Below are 23,552 nucleotides of genomic sequence, written 5' to 3'. Positions count from 1 at the left end.
CCCAGATTATTCTGGAACATACTCGAATGTTGTGGAAGATTTTGGAACATTGTGGTCCGTTCGAGGTCTTTTTTTATATGAGTGGGGCTACCTATTGGTAGGGGTATATAAAGCAGGATCCGTCGAGGATTCTAACATTCGGGAGCATTCCGGAACATTATAGAATGTTGTGGAATGTTCACGAATAGTCTAGAACATCCCAGATCATTATGGAACAGACTAGTCAGTATTGACGCCATATTGAAAATAGTGTGGATACACACTCCCGTTTGCTATACTACTACATTCATTTGTCTTACCAGTACAACATGGTGGCACACCAGTACAACATGGCGTCGAACATAACGTCATCAGCACAAAGCAATATGCTGGGTTATATTTCGAAGCACACCCCCAATAAACAGAAAACTGACCACCGTGAACTTTTTTGATTGTGTAATTCTTCACAAAGCGGTTATATTTATTCAATTTACGTAACAAAAACATTTTAAAGTAATATATTGTTATTCTTTTTCTGCCAGTACAACTTCCAAATGGCTCTGATGGCTCATGTAGGGTGTAATATGCCCGTGAGCCCTAAATGTTCTTCTGCGGTTTAGGGGTGCAGAATTTACTTTTATATGAAGGATATGCAGACGGTCTGTGTCCATTCCTTTGTATTCGGCATTAGAAACGGCATTTCTGAGAAGATCTAGTAAGAATCTTGCTGATTTTCGTGGCCAACGACCCTTAAAAAAGACCCTTATTTAGCTACTAAATACATCACTCATTACACTCTTGTGTTGCGTGTAGTATACGTTAAGGATTACTTTACACTTACTTGGGTTACTTTAAATTGTTTTGCTTGGGCGCAGCGTCCCACACCACCCTTAAACTTCTTAAAAGGAACACATTCCTTTTTAGCAATGACGTTTTTTAAATAGGCGTTCGCCCTTTTTATGGTCTTTCCGCGCAGAACGTTTGCCACTTCTACAGTATTTTTAAAATGAACGGGCATACTGGAAGCTTTTGCTTTGCAATAATTCTGTAAATCTATGTTTTTTAAGGAATACCCTCGACTTTTACCCATCTTTTAACGTTTCTTATTTAACTTGTTTTATTTGTTATAGCAACCGCAATTGTTTTTAAATTTTTGCTTAAACTATGCTTTCCTGCAACCAAAGCTGTCGTGTGGGTTGCATACGAACTATTCCTGATATCTCATTTATAAGCCGGAATGAAGTATATAAATTATTAAATATTATCTAAACGTAAACTAATCATCGACAAAAAATATTAAATTAATTCAATTTTAATCCACTATAAAGTTGAACTGATGAATACCGTTTTTAAAAATTGATGATTTTCAAACATATTTTCATTGGCCGAAATAGCTCAGTTGGGAGAGCGTTAGACTGAAGATCTAAAGGTCCCTGGTTCGATCCCGGGTTTCGGCAGTATCTCTTTTTTTATTAAAAATATTACTGAGTAAGTGTTACGGAAGTTTTCAAACCATGAGTGGGACCATCAAATATGGTTTTTATGTGTGTTTGTGTAGGGAAACAAACCCTGTAACCAATAATAAATTTATGATCATGTTGGCAACTTCCCATCCATAACTTTTATTCTGATTCTGATGTTTTCTCAACTGACGATTTATCTTTAGCAATGTCGGATACCTAATTGCGTTCCCTTCATCGAACAGGTCAAACAGAACCGTACTGAGGACGAATTTACTAGCATATTATTAAACATCAGTTTTTTCAAAACGATACCTTTCTATCGTAAAATGCACTTATACAATATATTGTACCAGACTGTACGTTTTCAATTTTTTTTCTAATAATTTTTGGAAACTGTTTCATCACAATTATACCGCATTTGCTTTTCATAACATTTGTTGATTAGATAGTTTCTAAAAGTGGTATATGCTGCTTGAAATTTTATATGAGAATGGACCTAGCGGCATGGCCTAGAGGTTTAGACCATTGCTTAGCATTCGGGAGGACGCCGGTTCGATTCCGGGTCCGTCCGCCTTGGTCCAAGTTTTTCTGTGGTTTCCTTGGATCACTTAGGCAAATGCTGAGGCAGTAATATTCCACAGATAATCTTTCACTCTCTTCTGTCTTCATTTCGTCCGTCGCATCTTTCTCACCCGAACCACCACCCACTCATTCCCACGATTCCTGAAAGCAGGATAAAGAGGGCCTTCCGCCCTACCTTCCGGCATAATCCGGAGGGATTGCCCGCCCACCAGCAATACTGGCTGGTGGGAATGAAACACCCAAAGTTTTTTTTTAAATATGAGAATGGAGCATTATTTTTTTTCGCTTGAGAAACGTTCCTTTTTTGAGTACGGACCTGATGCACCAATAGTCTGCATTCTCCATCTCCTTCTCTGTCTCGCTGCCCCGCCACAACGCGACGGGCAAGGCACGTCGACTATTTTGACGGGAAGGTCGGTCACATGACCGCTGTTAGTCGCGGGGTCCGCGACGAGCGAGGGGCGTCTCAGGCTAGACTTTCAACAACGACCACGGTCTGTGCTGGGTCTGAGGTGGCCGTGCGTGCGTAGTATGGTGTACGGATCTGCACCCGCGGTTCCATGGTGCAGGCGACAGAAAAAGGGACCATATTATACATAAAATAATTATCGCGAAAGCTATCGGACGTTGCCGCCATCATTTCGTATGTAAGTGCGTGAAGGAAAATCCCGATGGTGCGAAATGTTGTGCGTTTTGTTCGACAACAACAGCAGCAGCGTGTAGTTGCGGCGACTGCGCACAATTGGTGCGCGGATGTCACACCATTATTTCCAGACGACCACGATCCCTCTCTCTCGCGCTAGACACGGTTCGGTCGGGAAAGGTTGGAGACGGTCGTTGTTTAGTGTGTCTCGTTCTCGGCTGTTACGTAAAGTGAACGTAGCGAAAAAAAATATTAAACATACCTCTACCTACGCTCTGCGAAAATCATAATTCGTTTATTACTATCAACCAATAAATTACACTGTTCGTTGTTAGTCCAAGTAGCAGGTCGGCCGGGTATTCATACAAGCATGCATGTTATACTTTTGTTATATTCATTGTCGCTTTAAACGACAGAGGATAACAATAATACACACTTAGCGACAGTGTCTCGTTTTCAGCCGCAAAAACGTGAGACTTCATGCGGTAGCAGACGCAGTCGAAATCTGGTACTGTCTCTTCTGCTGCAAATAATAATACACGTTCGTCCGTGGTTTTTTTAACGTTATCCGGGCACACACAGACTGGATGGTGTGGTGGACGCTGTTATTTTTACAATATATTTAATTGCGTTTGTTGTTTCACATTCTTACAATTAGTGAAACGCTTGTAAGCTCAAAGAAAATTAAAATCTATGTTCGAACAAAGACGAGGGGTTGTTATTTTACAACACGTGATATTTATATGATCCCTCAGGGATAAGAGTGCGTGCGCGTGGTCGTCATTGACGAAAATGAAGGAGGTGACACCCCATTTAAAATGCGTACTAAAAAACTACCAACATAGTGCCACGAAAAGTCTTCAGGGTCCCGGGGGGCTCGCTCTGATTGTACCAAAATCGGAGCTTCCGTCTCCGGATCTAAAGGAAGAAGAATTCGTCGCGGCCCCCTTGCAAATCCAACAGTTTCCAATATTGTCTTCCGCCGACACAAGTAGCGAGCGTAGCGAGACAATATTAGAAGGCGAGACGATTTCCTGTTTCGTAGTAGGCGGTGAAAAACGCTTGTGTCTTCCTCAGGTCTTAAACTCGGTCCTGCGGGACTTTACGTTGATGCAGATTAATCAGGAGTGCGACCGATTGCAAATCTATTGTTCCCGCTGTACACCTGAACAGTTGAACGTGCTCAAGAATCAGGGAATACTGCCGAGTACCGCTCCAAGTTGCGGCCTGATCACTAAAACGGACGCGGAAAGACTTTGCAGCGGACTATTGCACGGTCAAGTGTACGCGACCAGTGTCGTACGTCCCCCGAAGGGCACCCTCACGTTCCGGGTGTATCACGAGTGTTTTGGCAAATGCCGAGGCACCTGCGTTCCCGACTTGTACACGAGTAAGGCGGCGAGGTGCATCGAGTGTCTTGAATGCACGGGATACTTTTCACCGCAGCAGTTCGTGTGTCATGTGCACAGGAACCTGGAGAACAGGACTGTCCATTGGGGATTCGATTCGGCCAACTGGAGGCATTACCTCAATATATGCAAGGATCAGCTGGATCACGAACGATTCGCAAGCTATCTGGATATCATGCAGGAGCAATATGAGGGCAAGGTGGCCTTTCCAACTCCCGTTGTAGAGACCATGCCTTCCAACAAGAGGAAACAGGTTAGTCACTACCTGTTTCCATTGCACTTTACTTGTTTACTAATCCTACGTTTTCAAAATTTTTTGGAATATCCAGTCGTGGATATCCTATAACTGTAGTCATCCGGCTGTAGAAGTTCTTTCTGAGATGCTTTGCCGGAGACCATGAGTTTTTGTATTGCGTTCGTTCGACGTCTCGGTTAGGGTCAGATCTTGATTAAAGGAAGAACTTTACGACCAGATATTCCACAAGTTAGGATTTTGTATCAGTTCAGACTTTGAAAACTGGAGCACGTTAATAGTGCTTCAGTTGAGTTAATTATTTTTATATTTATATCTACGATTAAGGTTTTTTAATTTTGCTATCATTGTATAATATTAGAATAGTTTATTTTCCTAAGAAGAAAGCCTGAACTGACACTGACAGACATTCTAATTGAGTTTGCTAATCTAATAAATAGGATGACGATGATGTCAGCCGTGCTAGCGATTGTGAAGAAGACAAATTCGAATCTTTTTCATTTCAACAACTAAAATTTGTTTTGTGTTAACGACACACAAGAGGTGGTTGGGACAAATCTATAAAGAGATTGTCATAATCTAAGTACTCCTTTGTCTGAGTTTTTTCTTCAATTGACCACATCTTATCAAGAAACCACAGCACAGTCTGTTTATCTTATGAACGTCGACCCTTCGAACAAATGCGCATAGGAAGCGTAAATTATTGTTGACCAATTTCTAAAAACACAAAATCCTTGACGATTTATTTTCTTAGGTTCTTATCTTAATTTTTTTGCTATCTGCGGTATTTATAGGAGCCAGTGTAAATGAAAAACATGCTTACAATCGTATATCTAAGGAGTTTTATATTAGCAAACAATTATGTTTGTATGAACCGAAAAACTGTAACTTTATTAATAGGCCGTACTCCATTTCGGCCTGTTAACTTCTTGACCCCTTCAATTGAGAGACGGACAATTGGTTTTTTGACCGAAGTCTTAGACATCGCCGCCGTTTAGAGGGAAATGACTATTCAATTCCATAATAACTTCATGTTTTATAACATTGACATTTAATTTTATAATATCGTAACTAAACAGGCAAAGGCTAACATTATTTCTTTACGTTTTTAATGCGACAAGTCGAAAATTTAGAAGTTATTTGGAGAAAATCCACAGGTTGATTGTTTATTTGTTCATGTTATGACTGCTGATTGGTTTGATGAATCTATTTCTCCATCACATGGGTTTTTGATCTTTAAACTATAACCTGACCCTGTCAACCCTTCCCTCCAGGTTATCTAGATAATACTCCCATCGTTAACGTAAATGGCGTCGTTAAAGTTTCCGAACCATTTTATCGCGCTCCTCTTTCTTTTCAATTGTTTCGTCCGTGCAACATGCTATAAAATAACTATTAAATTTCTTCAAAGGTCCATCCTTGTTTATTACAAATGTGCGGAATCAATTTCAGCGCCTTTGAAGTTAAAATTAGAACGCGACTCTGAATTCTAAAGCTGGGAACGAGTCGTCTTCAATTAATCAGTGCAACAGCTTTTAATTTTGGTTAATGTAATTTTATCGGTCCATTTAATTGTAGTTTCTCCATTCCTTGATAAGAGTTTAGTGGATTTTTGGTGACCATGACTCCAATATTTAAAACAGATTTTGGATTTTTAATCCAAAAGGCGCTATTGTCTAGGACGCATCATCACTTTCGGCGATTCTATAATGCTCCTTATGATGCCTTATTGAGCAAAGAGATCTTTGTGGATTCAGTGAGTTCTATCAAATTTTTGTTTGGATTTTAGAATGATGGTGATGTTGATAAGGTAAAGTTGATGGAACTCAAGTTGAAGCCCATGGATCTTTCGTAAGAGCGGTTCGCTTGTGTAGAAGTAGATGTTATTATTTATTCAAAATATGTGCTAAAGAATTAATAATAGTAATAATGATCTAATTGGCAATGGCAAGAAGCAATACAATGTACATGGTTTAATTGGTCCGATGCGACAGTATACGGAATGCAATGTGATATTACTTTAATGACACTCTTGTCTTTCTCTCATTTGCTCGCTTATTCTGTTTTTCATGTGAGGCTGTGCATTTTTCGAATTCTATACGTAGGCTGATTGCTGCGGTGGAAAATGTTTACGCGACGTTGAACCTGACTGAATGAGTAATAGAAGTAACGAATAAGAATGAGATTGTCCCTTCAATATTTTTTTTTTATAAAACTGCATCTTTATTCCTTAGAATCAAAAATTTTGATCGTGGCTCATGATGGAGATCCCCGATATTCCTAGGCTATTATTTTTTTCTCATACTGTCATCATCATAAGATCGTCAGTCTGGTTGGATACGCACCTCCACTCTCTCCTATCCTGAGCTAATCTTCGCATTTCCCTAAAACTAGAACAATCCACATCCTTAACTATTTGCGAACAGTAATCTAATCTAGGTCTACCTCTACCCTTCCGAACTTCCGTTTGTGCCTGTAACATGTCTCTGACTGGACCTTCATGCCTGAGAAGTTGTCCTACTAACCTATCTGGCCTATTCCATATTGACTTCCATAGAGTCCTCTGTTCTCCTATTCTTTCTAATACCTCTTCATTTCTAACCTTCTCTATCCACGGTATCCTCATCATTCGCCTGTAACTTCACATTTCGAACGCTTCTAATACTGGTACCTATGTAGACTTCCGAATCGAGTGAGCCGCATGTTTCTTCTTCTTGAGAAAAGGGTTTTTGGATTTGATTATAATATGAATTGCAGTTCCATTATACAGACTCTTCATTCGACTGCGTAGCTTGTTCCTTAGAGAAAATGATTCTTGATTTAATTTGGAAGGCTTAAAATTTTATGCCACGATGGGGAACTCAGTCTTCCTGAGTTATTCTTCTTCCTGTTTCTGATACACCAAAAAGGATTGTAGAGATATCTTACAGAGGTACATGTACGAACAGTAAATTACACGCCCACTTAACGAATTGTGTACCCTCGGGGCATTGGAATTCTTTCGCGGAGGTCTTTGAAATCGGCATGTTCAAGTTTAATAATTAATTGCGTTATTTACATACACAGATACGTATCGCACACCACAATATCTGGTTGGTTGTCTCTGCTCTATGCAAAAATGCAGAGAGACATCGAACAAGTTGACCTCCATCTACCTAATCCACAACGTTTTCTATTGATGGTAATAATATTTATGAGCCGATCGATTCGACTATAGATAAGTCGATAAATGAACTTTCAAACGCCTTATACATCTATCTAACATTTTTAGCCTAAGTAGTAAGGGTTGTAAATAGACTGTTTGTAGGTCAACTAGGGAGTACCTAAGAATAAGCTTAGGTTTCTTTCAATTTTGAAAGATGCAATTTACACAGATCTACACTCAAATGTTATAGATTTATTTATATATGTATATGACTTGTGCTGAAGTCGACAGGTGCTAGTCATTAAAGTTACTCTTGTGTTTAACTGCCACCTTCACCTGTATTTAATACACTTATGTATATTCATGAAGGTATTTCGTCACATCCTAAATATTTTGACCTGCAGTTTGCTTTGAAAATTAAATTGACGAAGCTTTCGTAATAATGAAATAAGCACAATGCAAATTATTGTACCAATGTCCATTTGACCACACGGTGGCTTCCTCAGATGATAACTTTTTTCTGTTTTTCCACAGTTTTCTTTGTTTCTGTTGTAGAAATATTTATTTTTTCTTGATTGATCGCGCTGGTGCTGTTTAAAAGTAGATGTTTTGTGCATGTAGTATATTATAAGGTTTTTTGTTTCCTTCACATTCTCTGTTATAATTGTTTTATTTGCTGTTCCGTGTCACAGCGCCTACTTAAGTCGTTTTATTTCCCGAAAGTTAATAACGATGACCGGACCGGCTGGCGCCTGGCTCTTCAACGTTTGCATTTCATTTAGGTCCCTGACTGACTATACGCCGCGACAGACGGATGCTCTTTTAATGTTTGTACGAAAAATTCTTGCTCACTCAAATATTTATAAACCTTCATCCATAACGCTGCCAATGAAGGTAAAACCGTTATATACAGTGGCGAGATTGTTTGGCGCCTCAATTGCCAGAACCCTCCAGTGTACTGTACCAGGCCTTCTGGTACTCGTCAGCTAATCTGTTTTGTTTTTGTTTCCGCTACATACCCGTGTGTATACCGTGGATAGGGAAGGTTAGAAATGAAGAGGTATTAGAAAGAATAGAAGAACAGAGGACTATGGAAGTCAATAAGAAATAGGCGAGATAGGTTGTTAGGTCACCTCTGGTATGAAGGGCTAGTAGAGACATATTAGAAGCAGAAACAACAGTTTAGAGTAGATTAGATTACTGTTCGCAAATAGTTAAGGATGTGGGTTGTTCTAGCTTTGGGGAAATGCGAAGATTAGCTCAGGATAGGGAAGCGTGGAGGTGCGTCATAGTCATAGGACTGACGATCTATTGATGATGACATCCCCGCTTAAAATTTCTTTGGATTTTAACAAATTAGAATGAAATGAGACAATTCATAATCCTGACTCCACAATTTTTGCGTTGGAGAAACGTACTTTCTGTCCGTAATACGCCTATGTCTATTTTATGCAGACATGCGAAAACGCTTTAGACACATCACCGTTATTACACAGATGTGTATACACATGTGTATGCATTCATGTACACTATAATGATTACATAATGCTTTGTGATCTGCATACACATACACATAGTTACGAGTCTATGTATGTTTGCGACACTTAATTTGATTATCATTGACGAGTCAGCAGAATTCACGGCCTATTTTTTTATTTGTGTAACTCGGTTACTACCTCGGTTTCGTTCAAAAGGGTTATTGTCGAAGAACACCATTGTATATGGGGACGAGATTGTATCCCGTAGAATAGGAACCCTGCAATTTATTGGAACAGTACCCTTAAATATCATATTAAGTTAATTGTACGTATGTACGTAAAAATATTGTGAATTTTTTATCTAATATTCTCTAGTGGCGAGTAAGAACCAAATATTGGTATACACTTACTTTATCACATGCAATCATCAATGGACGACATCATCATCATCAGTTTAAAGCTACTAAGGGCGTGAAACTTTAATGAAAGGATTTTGAGAATTTAGTTAGTTTAGAAGAGTTTTCAGAGTCACAGGGTCGCAGCTGATGTTATCAGATCGACGTGATTGAATAAAAATACTCCACACGTTATGAAATTATGAATTTTGACTCATAGAATATAAAAAATAAATATGTCCACAAGGAAATAGATANCAGAAACATTAGTTAAGTAGAGGTAGACCTGGATTAGATTACTGTTCACAAATAGTTAAGGATGTGGGTTGTTCCAGTTTTATGGAAATGCGAAGATTAGCTCAGGATAGGAGTGGAACAAGACTGAAGGTGCATGTCCGAGTAGTCTTAGAATTGACCTGATGATGATGATAATGCCTTAACCAAGGAATTTCTTAACCATGCGAATAAAAACTGAAGACTAGTATGAACTCTAAGACTAGCAGTTCATGTATTAGAAAATGTCCATTAAAATGTCATCTTTGGATCAGTTTCTATTTCCAAGCCTAATTTTGGATTGCAAAGTAATGGTATACTACTGTTGTGGTCTTCAACTTGATCCGCACATAACAAGTGACAACCTGTGCTTGTGTGCCGAGTTATTATTTGTTTCGTTAGCGTGTGTTGTCACGTATTCCTATTTATAAACAACTTAACTTTAAGAGCGTGCATCATAGGTATTTTGAGAGACGAAATTAGCACATGGCGCGACTTCTCCAGAGACGCATCCCTTTGTTCGCCAAACGGATCGGAACACATGTTGTCCGATAGTTCCCTTGTTGTCGCGCCGTACTAGTTGATGTTATTGTAACGGGTTGCATCGAACGATTCGCCGTTATTACTCCCCTCCCGACAAAAAGATAAGTAGATACGTACTACAAACACGAACGTACAAGTTGCAAGCCAGTTACGAGCAGTTTCAACTTGGTGGTTATAAATTAACCTCAGCTGTCATTAATCGTCTAGGAGTCCTTCTTACCCCACTTGCAAATTTCTTATAATTAGGGAGTGGACGTCGTTCGCACATGGCGTCGTTATCGAAGGCGTACTTAGGACGTCAGGCTACTATTTGTGGATACCGAGATGCAAACACATGTGCGAGGGTCTTTCTTGGATCTGACAGAAAAAAGGTCTTGATGGCATTCAACTGACCTAACTTTGCATTGTTTTTCTTGTCTGTTTTTTTTTATTGAATGAGATTACATCAGGTGTGTAAACGAGACAATGTCAAATACACAGCAACGTTATCAAAAAGCGAGATAAAATTTGCTGTTGCATGCATTTCTGTCGTGCTAGCTCCTGATAATTATATTTCATGTGTCGCATGTCAAGAACACTTGGACCAAATCAGCATATTTTTGTTTGTTTCCTCAGATCGAGAAGAAAAATATATTTATCGTGGAATGCGCCAGTTATTGTGGACCCTTGCAAAAGCTAATGTAAAAAGATATATCTCGTTCTAGCACCAAATGACCACAACAACAGTTTTGTATGCTGTGTTAAAAATATATTCTTGATAGACCAACTATAACATGATGGATTACACAGCGCCCACTTCGTTCGGCTTATTTGGTGTGAAATGTTTTTCGGTACTCTTGCAAGGTCGTCACTTTTACCGCAGGAAAACTGCGAGACCGACGAAAACCATAGGTCTACATGGCCAGGTTTTTCATCAAATCGTTTTTACGACACCAACTCTGTCAATTTAAACTGGACAGCTGACATTAGGAGTCCAAACGACGCTGCTCATGAAAAGTAACAGTGGAGTATGGTTTAAAGGAAAGATTGGGGTACGTGTCCAACCAGTCTTAGGACTGACGACCTTATGATGATGATGAAATTATCCACGATAAACAGTATCATGGAGAAGGGTAGTATCAGACACTGATATCACTAGTAATTCTGAAGATATAAAAGTCTACATCCATTGATCTCATCAGCGGATGAACAGTTCCTCGTAATTTGATCATTGTTCCTTAAAGTTGTACACATTTTGTACTCAAATAATGCCCTCAGCCGTATAATGGGGAAAATGAGTCCGATTGCAGAACAATTTGAAAAGAGAATCCTTGCGTGTCCCGTGATGAGGAACACACTATTACCAGGTAATAAGGACATTGAATACTGCAATAATTGCCTTTGCCTCCTACTTCAAAAAATATGGAACAAGGATCCTTGCCTAGTCCGCAGTGAGGAACCTGATATTGCCCTCTGCCTCTCATTCTAGAAAGATTTGAGAAGGAATCCGGGATCGGTGCATACTCCGTGGTGAGGAACTCGATATCACTGGGTAATAAGGACATTGAATACTGCAATAATTGCCTTTGCTTCCTACTCCAAATAATGTGGAACAAGGATCCTTGCGTAGTCCATAGTGAGGAACCTGATATCACTGCATTATGGCGATGTTTAAATTGCCCTCTGCCTCTAATTCTAGAAAGATTTGGGAAGAAATCCGGGATCGGTGCATACTCCGTGATGAGGAACTCGATATGATTGCGTTATACGTAACTACTTTGGATAGCGAATATTGGCGACCGGTTTGAAGTATTGAGCTCGACAGCTCGGTCATTCGTATGTACGGTATATAATTCTTGGAAAGGAGAAAAATGTTGGAACGGATGTACTTTCGTGACCAATTTCATGTTATAAATATACAATGTGGTATGCAGAGTACATATTATTTCTGACAAAAATTCAAAGTGGTCATCGGGAACCGATGCCAACATTTGCTGAATTTAAACTTGAACTAAAATCGACGCGGGTTTATGCTACACTACAGTTAGTTGTTGTATATTTGTATGTATGTAATTGCGTTCACTATAAAACGACCTTGAAAATCGAAAACGATTGTTGTTGCCAGAGCGATGTGTTATTATTGTATTTTGCTGTATAACTTGAGAGACGTATAACTTACATGCACACAACAGTAATAATAATAATACCAATAATAATAATAGTTACAGACACGCATAGCCGGTATGTTCCGATGTGTGTGTGTATTGTATAATGGTTGGTAAGACTGCTTGGTGCCTCAGCTTGTTCACCTTGCCAATATTGTCAACGTGCTGCCGCGCCGTTCGTTTGTTCGACGTTGCATTGTCTTTCGTTATGGTGTCAGTTAATGCGAAAATAATTGACGTTTAACCCAACAAAGAAACGCATCAACACACCGGTGACGAACGAACGAACGGACGGACGGACAGACGGACGTTTATCTCGAAAGCGAAATTAATTATTTATTTATTATTGACCTTCCTTTTGTAATAGAAGCCGTCTCTTCCATCGGCGATGGACTTGGTTATTTATTCTTTTCCTTCATTGCATCGAGTATAGTTCTGGAAACGAAAGACGCCTCGTACGGGTCATAAAAATATCACGCGTTTGTTGTACGTCTTAGGAGAGTGGATAAAAGTTCAATTTCGAATACTACTGTTATTCACGTCAGGATGCATTTTTGAGAAAGAAGATCAATGAATGCGGATCATGGTGCTAATCAGAAAAGTTAATATGTATCTCTTTCAGTAATGCTCAAAATAGAACAATTTTATTCCACGTTAAAGATTAGTGTCTACTGGTATTTAAAAATTACTATCCATTCAGTTTTGAAGACTAGTATCATATTCCGTCTGCGAATATTGGAAGGAGACCAAAGAATTATTTGTAGGATATAATGTCCTAATGCTTTCGAAATGTGGTGTTACAAGCGAATGATGTAGATATCGTGGATAGAGAAGGTTAGAAATGAGGAGGTCTTCGAAAGAATAGGAGAACTGAGAACTCTATGGAAGTCGATAAGAAATAGGAGAGATAGGTTGGAAGGACACCTTCTCAGGCATGAAGAGCTAGTCAGAGACATATTAGAGGCAGAAACAGGAGTTAAGTAGAGGTAGACCTGGATTAGATTACTGTTCACAAATAGTTAAGGATGTGGGTTGTTCCAGTTTTATGGAAATGCGAAGATTAGCTCAGGATAGGAGTGGAACAAGACTGAAGGTGCATGTCCGAGTAGTCTTAGAATTGACCTGATGATGATGATAATGCCTTAACCAAGGAATTTCTTAACCATGCGAATAAAAACTGAAGACTAGTATGAACTCTAAGACTAGCAGTTCATGTATTAGAAAATGTCCATTAAAATGTCATCTTTGGATCAGTTTCTATTTCCAAGCCTAATTTTGGATTGCAAAGTAATGGTATACTACTGTTGTGGTCTTCAACTTGATCCGCACATAACAAGTGACAACCTGTGCTTGTGTGCCGAGTTATTATTTGTTTCGTTAGCGTGTGTTGTCACGTATTCCTATTTATAAACAACTTAACTTTAAGAGCGTGCATCATAGGTATTTTGAGAGACGAAATTAGCACATGGCGCGACTTCTCCAGAGACGCATCCCTTTGTTCGCCAAACGGATCGGAACACATGTTGTCCGATAGTTCCCTTGTTGTCGCGCCGTACTAGTTGATGTTATTGTAACGGGTTGCATCGAACGATTCGCCGTTATTACTCCCCTCCCGACAAAAAGATAAGTAGATACGTACTACAAACACGAACGTACAAGTTGCAAGCCAGTTACGAGCAGTTTCAACTTGGTGGTTATAAATTAACCTCAGCTGTCATTAATCGTCTAGGAGTCCTTCTTACCCCACTTGCAAATTTCTTATAATTAGGGAGTGGACGTCGTTCGCACATGGCGTCGTTATCGAAGGCGTACTTAGGACGTCAGGCTACTATTTGTGGATACCGAGATGCAAACACATGTGCGAGGGTCTTTCTTGGATCTGACAGAAAAAAGGTCTTGATGGCATTCAACTGACCTAACTTTGCATTGTTTTTCTTGTCTGTTTTTTTTTATTGAATGAGATTACATCAGGTGTGTAAACGAGACAATGTCAAATACACAGCAACGTTATCAAAAAGCGAGATAAAATTTGCTGTTGCATGCATTTCTGTCGTGCTAGCTCCTGATAATTATATTTCATGTGTCGCATGTCAAGAACACTTGGACCAAATCAGCATATTTTTGTTTGTTTCCTCAGATCGAGAAGAAAAATATATTTATCGTGGAATGCGCCAGTTATTGTGGACCCTTGCAAAAGCTAATGTAAAAAGATATATCTCGTTCTAGCACCAAATGACCACAACAACAGTTTTGTATGCTGTGTTAAAAATATATTCTTGATAGACCAACTATAACATGATGGATTACACAGCGCCCACTTCGTTCGGCTTATTTGGTGTGAAATGTTTTTCGGTACTCTTGCAAGGTCGTCACTTTTACCGCAGGAAAACTGCGAGACCGACGAAAACCATAGGTCTACATGGCCAGGTTTTTCATCAAATCGTTTTTACGACACCAACTCTGTCAATTTAAACTGGACAGCTGACATTAGGAGTCCAAACGACGCTGCTCATGAAAAGTAACAGTGGAGTATGGTTTAAAGGAAAGATTGGGGTACGTGTCCAACCAGTCTTAGGACTGACGACCTTATGATGATGATGAAATTATCCACGATAAACAGTATCATGGAGAAGGGTAGTATCAGACACTGATATCACTAGTAATTCTGAAGATATAAAAGTCTACATCCATTGATCTCATCAGCGGATGAACAGTTCCTCGTAATTTGATCATTGTTCCTTAAAGTTGTACACATTTTGTACTCAAATAATGCCCTCAGCCGTATAATGGGGAAAATGAGTCCGATTGCAGAACAATTTGAAAAGAGAATCCTTGCGTGTCCCGTGATGAGGAACACACTATTACCAGGTAATAAGGACATTGAATACTGCAATAATTGCCTTTGCCTCCTACTTCAAAAAATATGGAACAAGGATCCTTGCCTAGTCCGCAGTGAGGAACCTGATATTGCCCTCTGCCTCTCATTCTAGAAAGATTTGAGAAGGAATCCGGGATCGGTGCATACTCCGTGGTGAGGAACTCGATATCACTGGGTAATAAGGACATTGAATACTGCAATAATTGCCTTTGCTTCCTACTCCAAATAATGTGGAACAAGGATCCTTGCGTAGTCCATAGTGAGGAACCTGATATCACTGCATTATGGCGATGTTTAAATTGCCCTCTGCCTCTAATTCTAGAAAGATTTGGGAAGAAATCCGGGATCGGTGCATACTCCGTGATGAGGAACTCGATATGATTGCGTTATACGTAACTACTTTGGATAGCGAATATTGGCGACCGGTTTGAAGTATTGAGCTCGACAGCTCGGTCATTCGTATGTACGGTATATAATTCTTGGAAAGGAGAAAAATGTTGGAACGGATGTACTTTCGTGACCAATTTCATGTTATAAATATACAATGTGGTATGCAGAGTACATATTATTTCTGACAAAAATTCAAAGTGGTCATCGGGAACCGATGCCAACATTTGCTGAATTTAAACTTGAACTAAAATCGACGCGGGTTTATGCTACACTACAGTTAGTTGTTGTATATTTGTATGTATGTAATTGCGTTCACTATAAAACGACCTTGAAAATCGAAAACGATTGTTGTTGCCAGAGCGATGTGTTATTATTGTATTTTGCTGTATAACTTGAGAGACGTATAACTTACATGCACACAACAGTAATAATAATAATACCAATAATAATAATAGTTACAGACACGCATAGCCGGTATGTTCCGATGTGTGTGTGTATTGTATAATGGTTGGTAAGACTGCTTGGTGCCTCAGCTTGTTCACCTTGCCAATATTGTCAACGTGCTGCCGCGCCGTTCGTTTGTTCGACGTTGCATTGTCTTTCGTTATGGTGTCAGTTAATGCGAAAATAATTGACGTTTAATCCAACAAAGAAACGCATCAACACACCGGTGACGAACGAACGAACGGACGGACGGACAGACGGACGTTTATCTCGAAAGCGAAATTAATTATTTATTTATTATTGACCTTCCTTTTGTAATAGAAGCCGTCTCTTCCATCGTCGATGGACTTAGTTATTTATTCTTTTCCTTCATTGCATCGAGTATAGTTCCCGAAACGAAAGACGCCTCGTACGGGTCATAAAAATATCACGCGTTTGTTGTACGTCTTTTGTTGACGGTGAGAGGCCTCATTGTTAGGGTTCTCTTTTGTTTTTCCAAAGTAGCGTTTGCTGTCATGCCGTCATTAAAAACCTGGCACATGAAACTCACCGCTTTGTTCAAATATAGTTATTGCCATCGGGATAGCTGATTGGAGGTACCTGTAGTTAGTAAACAGCCTTTGAGGAATCAGAAGCGGTCTTCAAGAATTGGAATCTCGTCCATTTTACTGCATTCACTTTTATAGTTTTCTGTGAATTATAGTTGAACTTCCATGGTTAGCTATGTACAAGATTTTGGATGAACTTTGGAAATCCAGAATTCTCTAAATAATCACATATTTATAAAGTGTGTATTTGTTACGACTGTTTTCCTTATATTGTCCTTAAAACTGACCATGGTCATTTTCCAACTTTGATCGTAAGACTTGTATGGTCTTCTCAATATCTAATATCCTTGAAATTGATTAGAGCCATTTTTTAATTGCGGCATGATATGCGAGATCTTAAGCAAACTTAATGAAGTGTCTAAAACACGATCTGGTGATCTTTTTGTTTCAATATTGGATAGGACGTTTTAAAAGATGATAATTTTCTAAAATACGTCATATTGCTAATCTTAAGTGTACAAGCAACTGTGTGTGTCAAGTGTCATCGGCGTGTGCCAACTCTGTGGTTTGTCGAATGGCTATAACGGTGTACCTATTCAGAAAGATAAATGCAGATGCTTCCTTCTATTTTTCGTGAAAAATCGAACCAGGAAACGAATCCTGGCACAAAATGTAGCCCTGATTCTTGGCCAATTTGTATGCAGTCGATTAACGAATCTACGTAAAACGATTATCTTACCAGCTGTTGAAAACCGTCTTCGAATACAAATAGAAACTGACAGAATTGCATGCATTCTCTGATCGTTTCTAACCGAAAATACTCTACAGTTTTATATTTTTTTGTTTGTCTCTCCGAAAAAATGAGATTGGATTTAATTTATTGGTTGTAGCCTATGCGCTGTTGAGCTGTTGTATATTATATTTCCCGATAAATTACATATTTAAATTTATGGAAAGATCGGAGAAACATTGTATCGCATATCAGTGATGTGGAAAGCGAGCGCGTGTAGATACAATATCTCGAAATTCGTTCCCTTATTAATTATTCACGCTGCCATTAAAATTTAAATTAGTCATCGGTTTTCAGTAATGAGGTGCACTCTGCATTATCGATAGCTGACCTAAGGCTCTTTTAACATTTAAAATAGTTTCGTTTTGTCAGCTTAAATAATTTATAAATATCGCTTATGTTGCCACATGTCATTTTGCAATTGTACGATATCATCAAACAAACTATGAATGAAAAGTAATTCTTAATTAATATTTAATGTCTATCATTTCGCAAATCGATAATGTAAATAATTAATAAGGTTGAAATTCTTTTAGAAATACCCAACACTGAAATAACATGTACAATATGAGTAGTCTTTTGCTGTACTGCTATCATAGTAAGTTAAAAAACAGTATTTGTTTTGTTGATGAAATGTAACGCAGTCACAGAAACGACGGACGATATCATTCACATTTTATTGCTGAGTCGATTGTTTCAAAGTACGAGCTCATCATCTTAATCTGTTAATGTCGCAGCCAATTCGAATAATAGCAATGCTGTTTTCAAAAGCTACCAGGTAAACGTATAAGCGAATTGTAATACAGGGTGGGCTTTTTTTAAACGACCTTTTTAAGCTCTTTTAGCTGAGAAGTTATCACTCTGCACACGGGCAACTGAGTCGCACGAGACAGTTCTTCCTCTTGCTTCGGAAACCTGAACTGTTCCAGTCTACACTCATTAGCAAGCATAAAACCGTAGATTTAGACGCATTAAATGCACCTAGTTACTCATCACCATAAGGTCGTCGGTCCTAAAACTGGACGGACATGCTCCTCCACTCTTATTCCACTCCTATCCTCAGCTAAACCTTGAACATCCGACATCCTTAACTATTTGTGAACAGTAATCTAATCTAGGTCTACCTCTGCTTCTCTCAACTCCTCTTTCCACTTTATCATATCTCTAACTAGCCCTTCATGGCTGAGAAGGTATCCTACCAACCTATATCCCTTATTTCTTATTTACTTCCATAGAGTCTTCTGTTTTTCTAATTTTTCTAACCTTCTCTATCCACAGTATCCTCATTATTCGTTTGTAGCAACACTTTTCGAAAGCTTCTAAACCTTTTCTTTTCCGCCTCGCCCACCGTCTATGTTTTGCACCCATTACTGTGTCATACTCGTTGATAAGTGTACATCCTAGTAATTCAAAAGCTACCGTTTTTACCACTAGTTTTTCAATTAACTGCTATTTTATAAACTTGTGTACACAAGATGACGATATGATTGTTTTTGTTTTGTGTTGTTTTTGGTTCGTAAACGTGAAGGTACTTATACGCAGTTTGGAAACACGCCGTTTTGGCATCGTCCCGAGAAAAATTGAGTCGTGCTTACCCTCTTTAACTTTAAAATAGGGATCCTCCTAGAAATGTACACAAACCATTTGCCAAATTGACGTTGGCGTCTCTCCAGCCGAATACTTTAAAGTTGTCTTCGGGTTTTGTAACCAATGAACACACAGAGCTGCGAATCTAGCAGCTGTGCTACTGTGCTGGCCTAGCAATATTATCGAATGCAAGATACAAATTTGCAGAAACATTAAAATATTTTAGCCTAGAAAGTGGCCTATTGCGTTGTTGGTCATTTTAATACTATCGCTATAATGACCATGGTGGTTCCACCGCTTGTTTCTTTCTTTCATGTGTTAACCTTTTGTTGGTCGAATCTCTTCAGTTTTACCATTTCAGGATTCAGGTTCATTTTTGAATTGTCGCTTTACCTAAGTGCATATTATTACGAACAAAAAAACTGTGTAGGTTTTTGCGATAAAATCTATTTCTGAGATTTCTGTTATATAAATAGCCAAACGACTGCTTATATTTTAATATGAAGAATTTTGGCGCCTCGGGATTCGCACCGAATGTCATTGATTTTATTATTATTATGGTTGCTTCGAAATTATTTATTGTCTCTTAAAAGTACCCAGGCGATAACAGATTTATAAAGTGAATTAGTGTCTGTCTTGTTGTTTTCGTCAAGAGAGAAAGAGAAGGTGAGATTGCTTTTTTAATACCTACACTTGCCAGCAAAATCCGTGATTCAAGATAGCGCAACAGGAACACGGGACGTGGGATAACATTGAACGCCAAATATTTACCATAAAATTTGTTTCGTATGTCTGTTTTATTGAAAGTGTAGTCTTCAATAATAATTGAAGAAAAAGCGACATTCAACTAGAAAACCAATTTATTAGTATGGCTTTATGGTCTCTGTCAGGATAGGTGATCTTGTAATGACTTGGAATCATGAACCAGCATGACTATCTAATTATTTCGATAGACAGTTTGAACGCTAACTAAGAAAACTTGGCTCTTCACGGGAATTATTATTTCCAACAGGATAATGATCCAAAGTATGCGATCTACACCGTCTGATTGTAGATATGATACTTTAAAGGATCTCTGGGCTGAGTTGGAGTGTCATTCCTGCAACTGTGACTCAGAAGCTCAATGCCAAAAAGTTTACAGGGTATTCTTAGTCTTAGTGGGATGTCCCACGAGATGCTGGAAGGCATGCTTAAAGTAGACGTTACGTATGTGAAGTTTGCCGTTCTAATTATACTTTTACTTTCGTTAATTTCATCGTCCACTTTTGCATTTTCTTTGAGTATTATTTTAAATGACACTTTCAGTAAAATAATTATATGGAAGTTTAGTTTTTTGTTGAACTGTTTTGCGTTGATGTGCCATGAATTTTGATTAGCTGGTGTAGATGTGTCGGTTTTTGCGTAGATCAATTTCAATTACTGCGTTTATCAGTAAAGTCAATAGACTAATCACATTCGCAATGAATGATACAATTTATTTGGTATTACACCTAATAATGCCAATTGTTTTTTTTTGTATTTCATTTAAGGGGAAATCTTTTTCCATAAAAATTATCTCATGTATGAATTAAGCTTTTATTACTGTTCGAATTGAGAATAACAACTGATATGGCATTTCTATATGCAGCGCATTGTGTTTAGAAAAAAAAAAAGGTGAAGTCAAAACTGGATCTGTGAAGCTTCTTCATCGGCTTATCTTGGACACTTTCGCTTTGGTTAAGACTCTATTTTAGCTACCTTTTGATCGCACCCTCCACATGATCTTCCATGATTTTGTGTAAAATTTTGAAGCAGTAAGTATGGAAACTTACCATTCTTATCACAAGAACTACTCCATATTCACTCGTGAGTATTGTACATTACTCAGGAATCAATCCCCTTGAATATGATTTGGAATAACCCTTTACCAGACACTCCTCCCCTTACAGAGCCATATGGTTTATGCACATTCCCAAAGGAATCCATTAACCGTCATGGTTGTTGTGTTTTTGGCGATCTAAAATTTGGCCAAAACAGGCTTTACAAGTGTAAAAATAACGACGGTCGTCCAAGAGAAGGGTTAACGTCCCCTTGGACCTCTTGGATCGCCGTCTGTTCGTCCCGTACGTCGTCGGTGATGACAGAGCGTGTGGGTGAACTATCGCGAATCTTGCTGGTATTTTTAGCGACAAGAGAGAGCGGGGAAACCGTTTCAGCAACGCATTTTGATCACGTATGTATCTACTATGTATATTATGTATAGACCACCGCACTGTGTGAATTGTCTTGTCTACACGATGCGTATGAACTCGAGAGTAAAAATAAATACGAGAATCGACGATGAGAATTGATCCTCATCCATCAATAGTCGTGAGAATTTCCAATGCCCACCATCCGTCTTGATTTTTGATCATTTCTTGCACAACTATTATCTCGTATGTAGTGTCAAAAGAAAATATCTAAATTGACATCTCGTTCTAGCAGTGGCAATAATGTTCAAGTGTCAATATTTGTTCAAGGGTAAGTTGTTGCTGAAAATTGAGCGTTGTGTTTTACAGTTGTTTTTGTGTAAAAACACGGCGAAAAGTTCGATTATGTGTAAGTAGTTGTAGCTCAAGGTTAAGCCCTTGTCGGCACCAAGGCTGTTTCATTTTCTGTGTATACAGACAATATTTAAACAACGAATTCTCGCTTTCATACGTTTTCCGATGTTTTCTATTTTCACGTAGAACTCGGTCACTGTAAGGTTGATCAGACATAAGAATTGTGGCATGTATAGGAGGTGACCTAAAGACACTGTCACACAGTCTAAATTGGACATGTCACTGCTGGGTTCTTCTTTGAAACAATTTCTGGACTGGAAGCAGTTTAAGTAAGGACTTCATTGAACGCAGAATCAATAGATTGTTTGGTTAATTTTTGGCAATGGCGCTGCCATTTTCGAAAATGGTACATCACCAATCGCTTATTAGGAGTGTTCTAAATTCGGTCGGGTCGTAACTGAGTTCGCTGGTGAGCGAGGACGTTCACAAAAACATTCGTGATCAACAAGTTTCGTCGTATATCGTACCATGTATCCACCTATTGGTCATTAACATCTTCTAAACACGACTGTACATAAGTTGAAATCGTTGAGGTTGCGCAAATATGTGTGCGAGGCGCCATGTTGGCCCCTAGGCTATAGACACCAGACGACGGAACATCGACACTCGCAAAGATTAAATACACGCACACAAGCACATGTACCACAAGTGTAGATGTATACGCATATATATATATATATATAATATGTATTATAATAAGTAGTATGTCCGTGGCTGGCCGAAAATCCGGCGAAAACAACCCGCGGCGGATCGCGTTCCATCTCTCGATCAGTATACATATAACTGTATGAGTGTGGATGTATCTACGAAGCCAAATACAATCACTCGGCAACACGGCCACCATACATGGAAGACGAAAAACATTAAGTTTACATTGACAAGGAACGAGGATCTTTTTACAATAGTGGTCTGGTGTTGTGGAGGGCGTTGAAAAAAGAGTTCAAATCAAAGAAACGGAATAAAATGTAGTGTGAATCTGTGAATCTCATCCAGAGCCACAAGGATCTTCAATTTTTGAGTCACAGAAAGGAACAGGAAGAGGACTGCAAGAATCTGTGAATGTCATCCAGAGCCAAAAGGATCTTCAATTTTTGAGTCACAAAAAGAAACAGGAAGAGGACTGCAAGAATCTGTGAATGGCATTCAGAGCCAAAAGGAGGATCTTCAATGTTTGGGTCACAGAAAGAAACACGGAGCGGACTGCATGAATCTGTGAATGTCATCCAATCTTTCGGTTGAAAGGGAAATATTAAAAGTATCCTTTTCGATCTTCGAATATTAAATTCCAAACAGGTATAAGAAGAAACCAAAAGGCCAAAAATATGTCTTAACGTCTTCCAATCTTGGGTCTCAAGAGAATGAAGACCTCTTCAACTCGTCCATTTTTGACATATCCTTTGACTCCATCCTAAGTTTCTGGTTGTAAAAGATTTCATATTATTTTTCAGTTGTGATCACCACATCTCAGGAGCCAGTGTCACGTTCCCTTGTCCATTTTCTTTCATTCTCTTTGACGGCTGCCCTCTATAGTACCGTTTCTATTTAAAATAATCGCGCGCTCTCCTCATTGTGCGTATGGAATGATTTGCATTTTAAATTCGCACGAGAACGACGAACGCAATCATCTTTCTCTCTACCTCTGTCCTTTTCTCTCACACGAAAACTAAACGAACAAACTCTGGCCAGCCAACCAACGAACCATTCAGAGAGTCAGCCTTTCTGTGGCTGGCTGACTGACTGTGTACCTCTCTCTTTTACCATGACCGATGTGTCCCTGGTCCAGTTTTCCGAGCCGCGCATTCCTCAAGGCCTTCTCTTACAGTTGTGCATGTAATAATTAATCGTTTTATTCGACTGCTATACACACACGTACACACGTAGGTCCATATATGTGTATGTATATATTAGTGAGCCCGACCGCCGCTGGTGCCTGCAGTGGTGCGTCGTCAGTCGTACCCTCACATGTAATAGTATTCAGCTCGTTCATGTCCTGTTTACCTTCCTCGAGTCATCGACTTCGACCTGG

The 23,552-nt window shown here is 39.0% G+C and overlaps 2 protein-coding genes and 1 non-coding gene across 3 annotated transcripts in view; 2 read left to right on the top strand and 1 right to left on the bottom strand.

Moving 5' to 3' along the window:
- Positions 1-454: 454 nt before the first annotated feature.
- On the bottom strand, positions 455-1,128 carry LOC108735122 (60S ribosomal protein L17-like). The gene is made up of 2 exons (XM_018466958.2): positions 821-1,128; positions 455-728 (listed from the first exon to the last, which is right to left on the bottom strand). The coding sequence occupies exons 1-2, from the start codon at positions 1,067-1,069 to the stop codon at positions 504-506; spliced, it is 474 nt and encodes a 157-aa protein (XP_018322460.1). The 5' UTR covers positions 1,070-1,128; the 3' UTR covers positions 455-503.
- Positions 1,129-1,363: 235 nt separating this feature from the next.
- Trnaf-gaa lies at positions 1,364-1,436 on the top strand. The gene has a single exon. It is a non-coding gene; the product is annotated as a tRNA-Phe (tRNA).
- Positions 1,437-2,465: 1,029 nt separating this feature from the next.
- LOC108735071 (ski oncogene-like) overlaps positions 2,466-23,552 on the top strand; it is a 68,669-nt gene continuing 47,582 nt past the window's right edge. Inside the window, exon 1 of the mRNA XM_025981334.1 lies at positions 2,466-4,329. Coding sequence (XP_025837119.1) covers positions 3,460-4,329 — 870 coding nt within the window. The 5' untranslated portion in view covers positions 2,466-3,459. The remainder of the gene's footprint in view (positions 4,330-23,552) is intronic.

Source organism: Agrilus planipennis, unplaced genomic scaffold (genome assembly GCF_000699045.2).
Source record: "Agrilus planipennis isolate EAB-ADULT unplaced genomic scaffold, Apla_2.0 scaffold5, whole genome shotgun sequence".
NCBI lineage: Eukaryota > Metazoa > Arthropoda > Insecta > Coleoptera > Buprestidae > Agrilus > Agrilus planipennis.
Note: the sequence above shows the minus strand (reverse complement) of the source record. Positions and strands in the feature narration are given on the sequence as shown.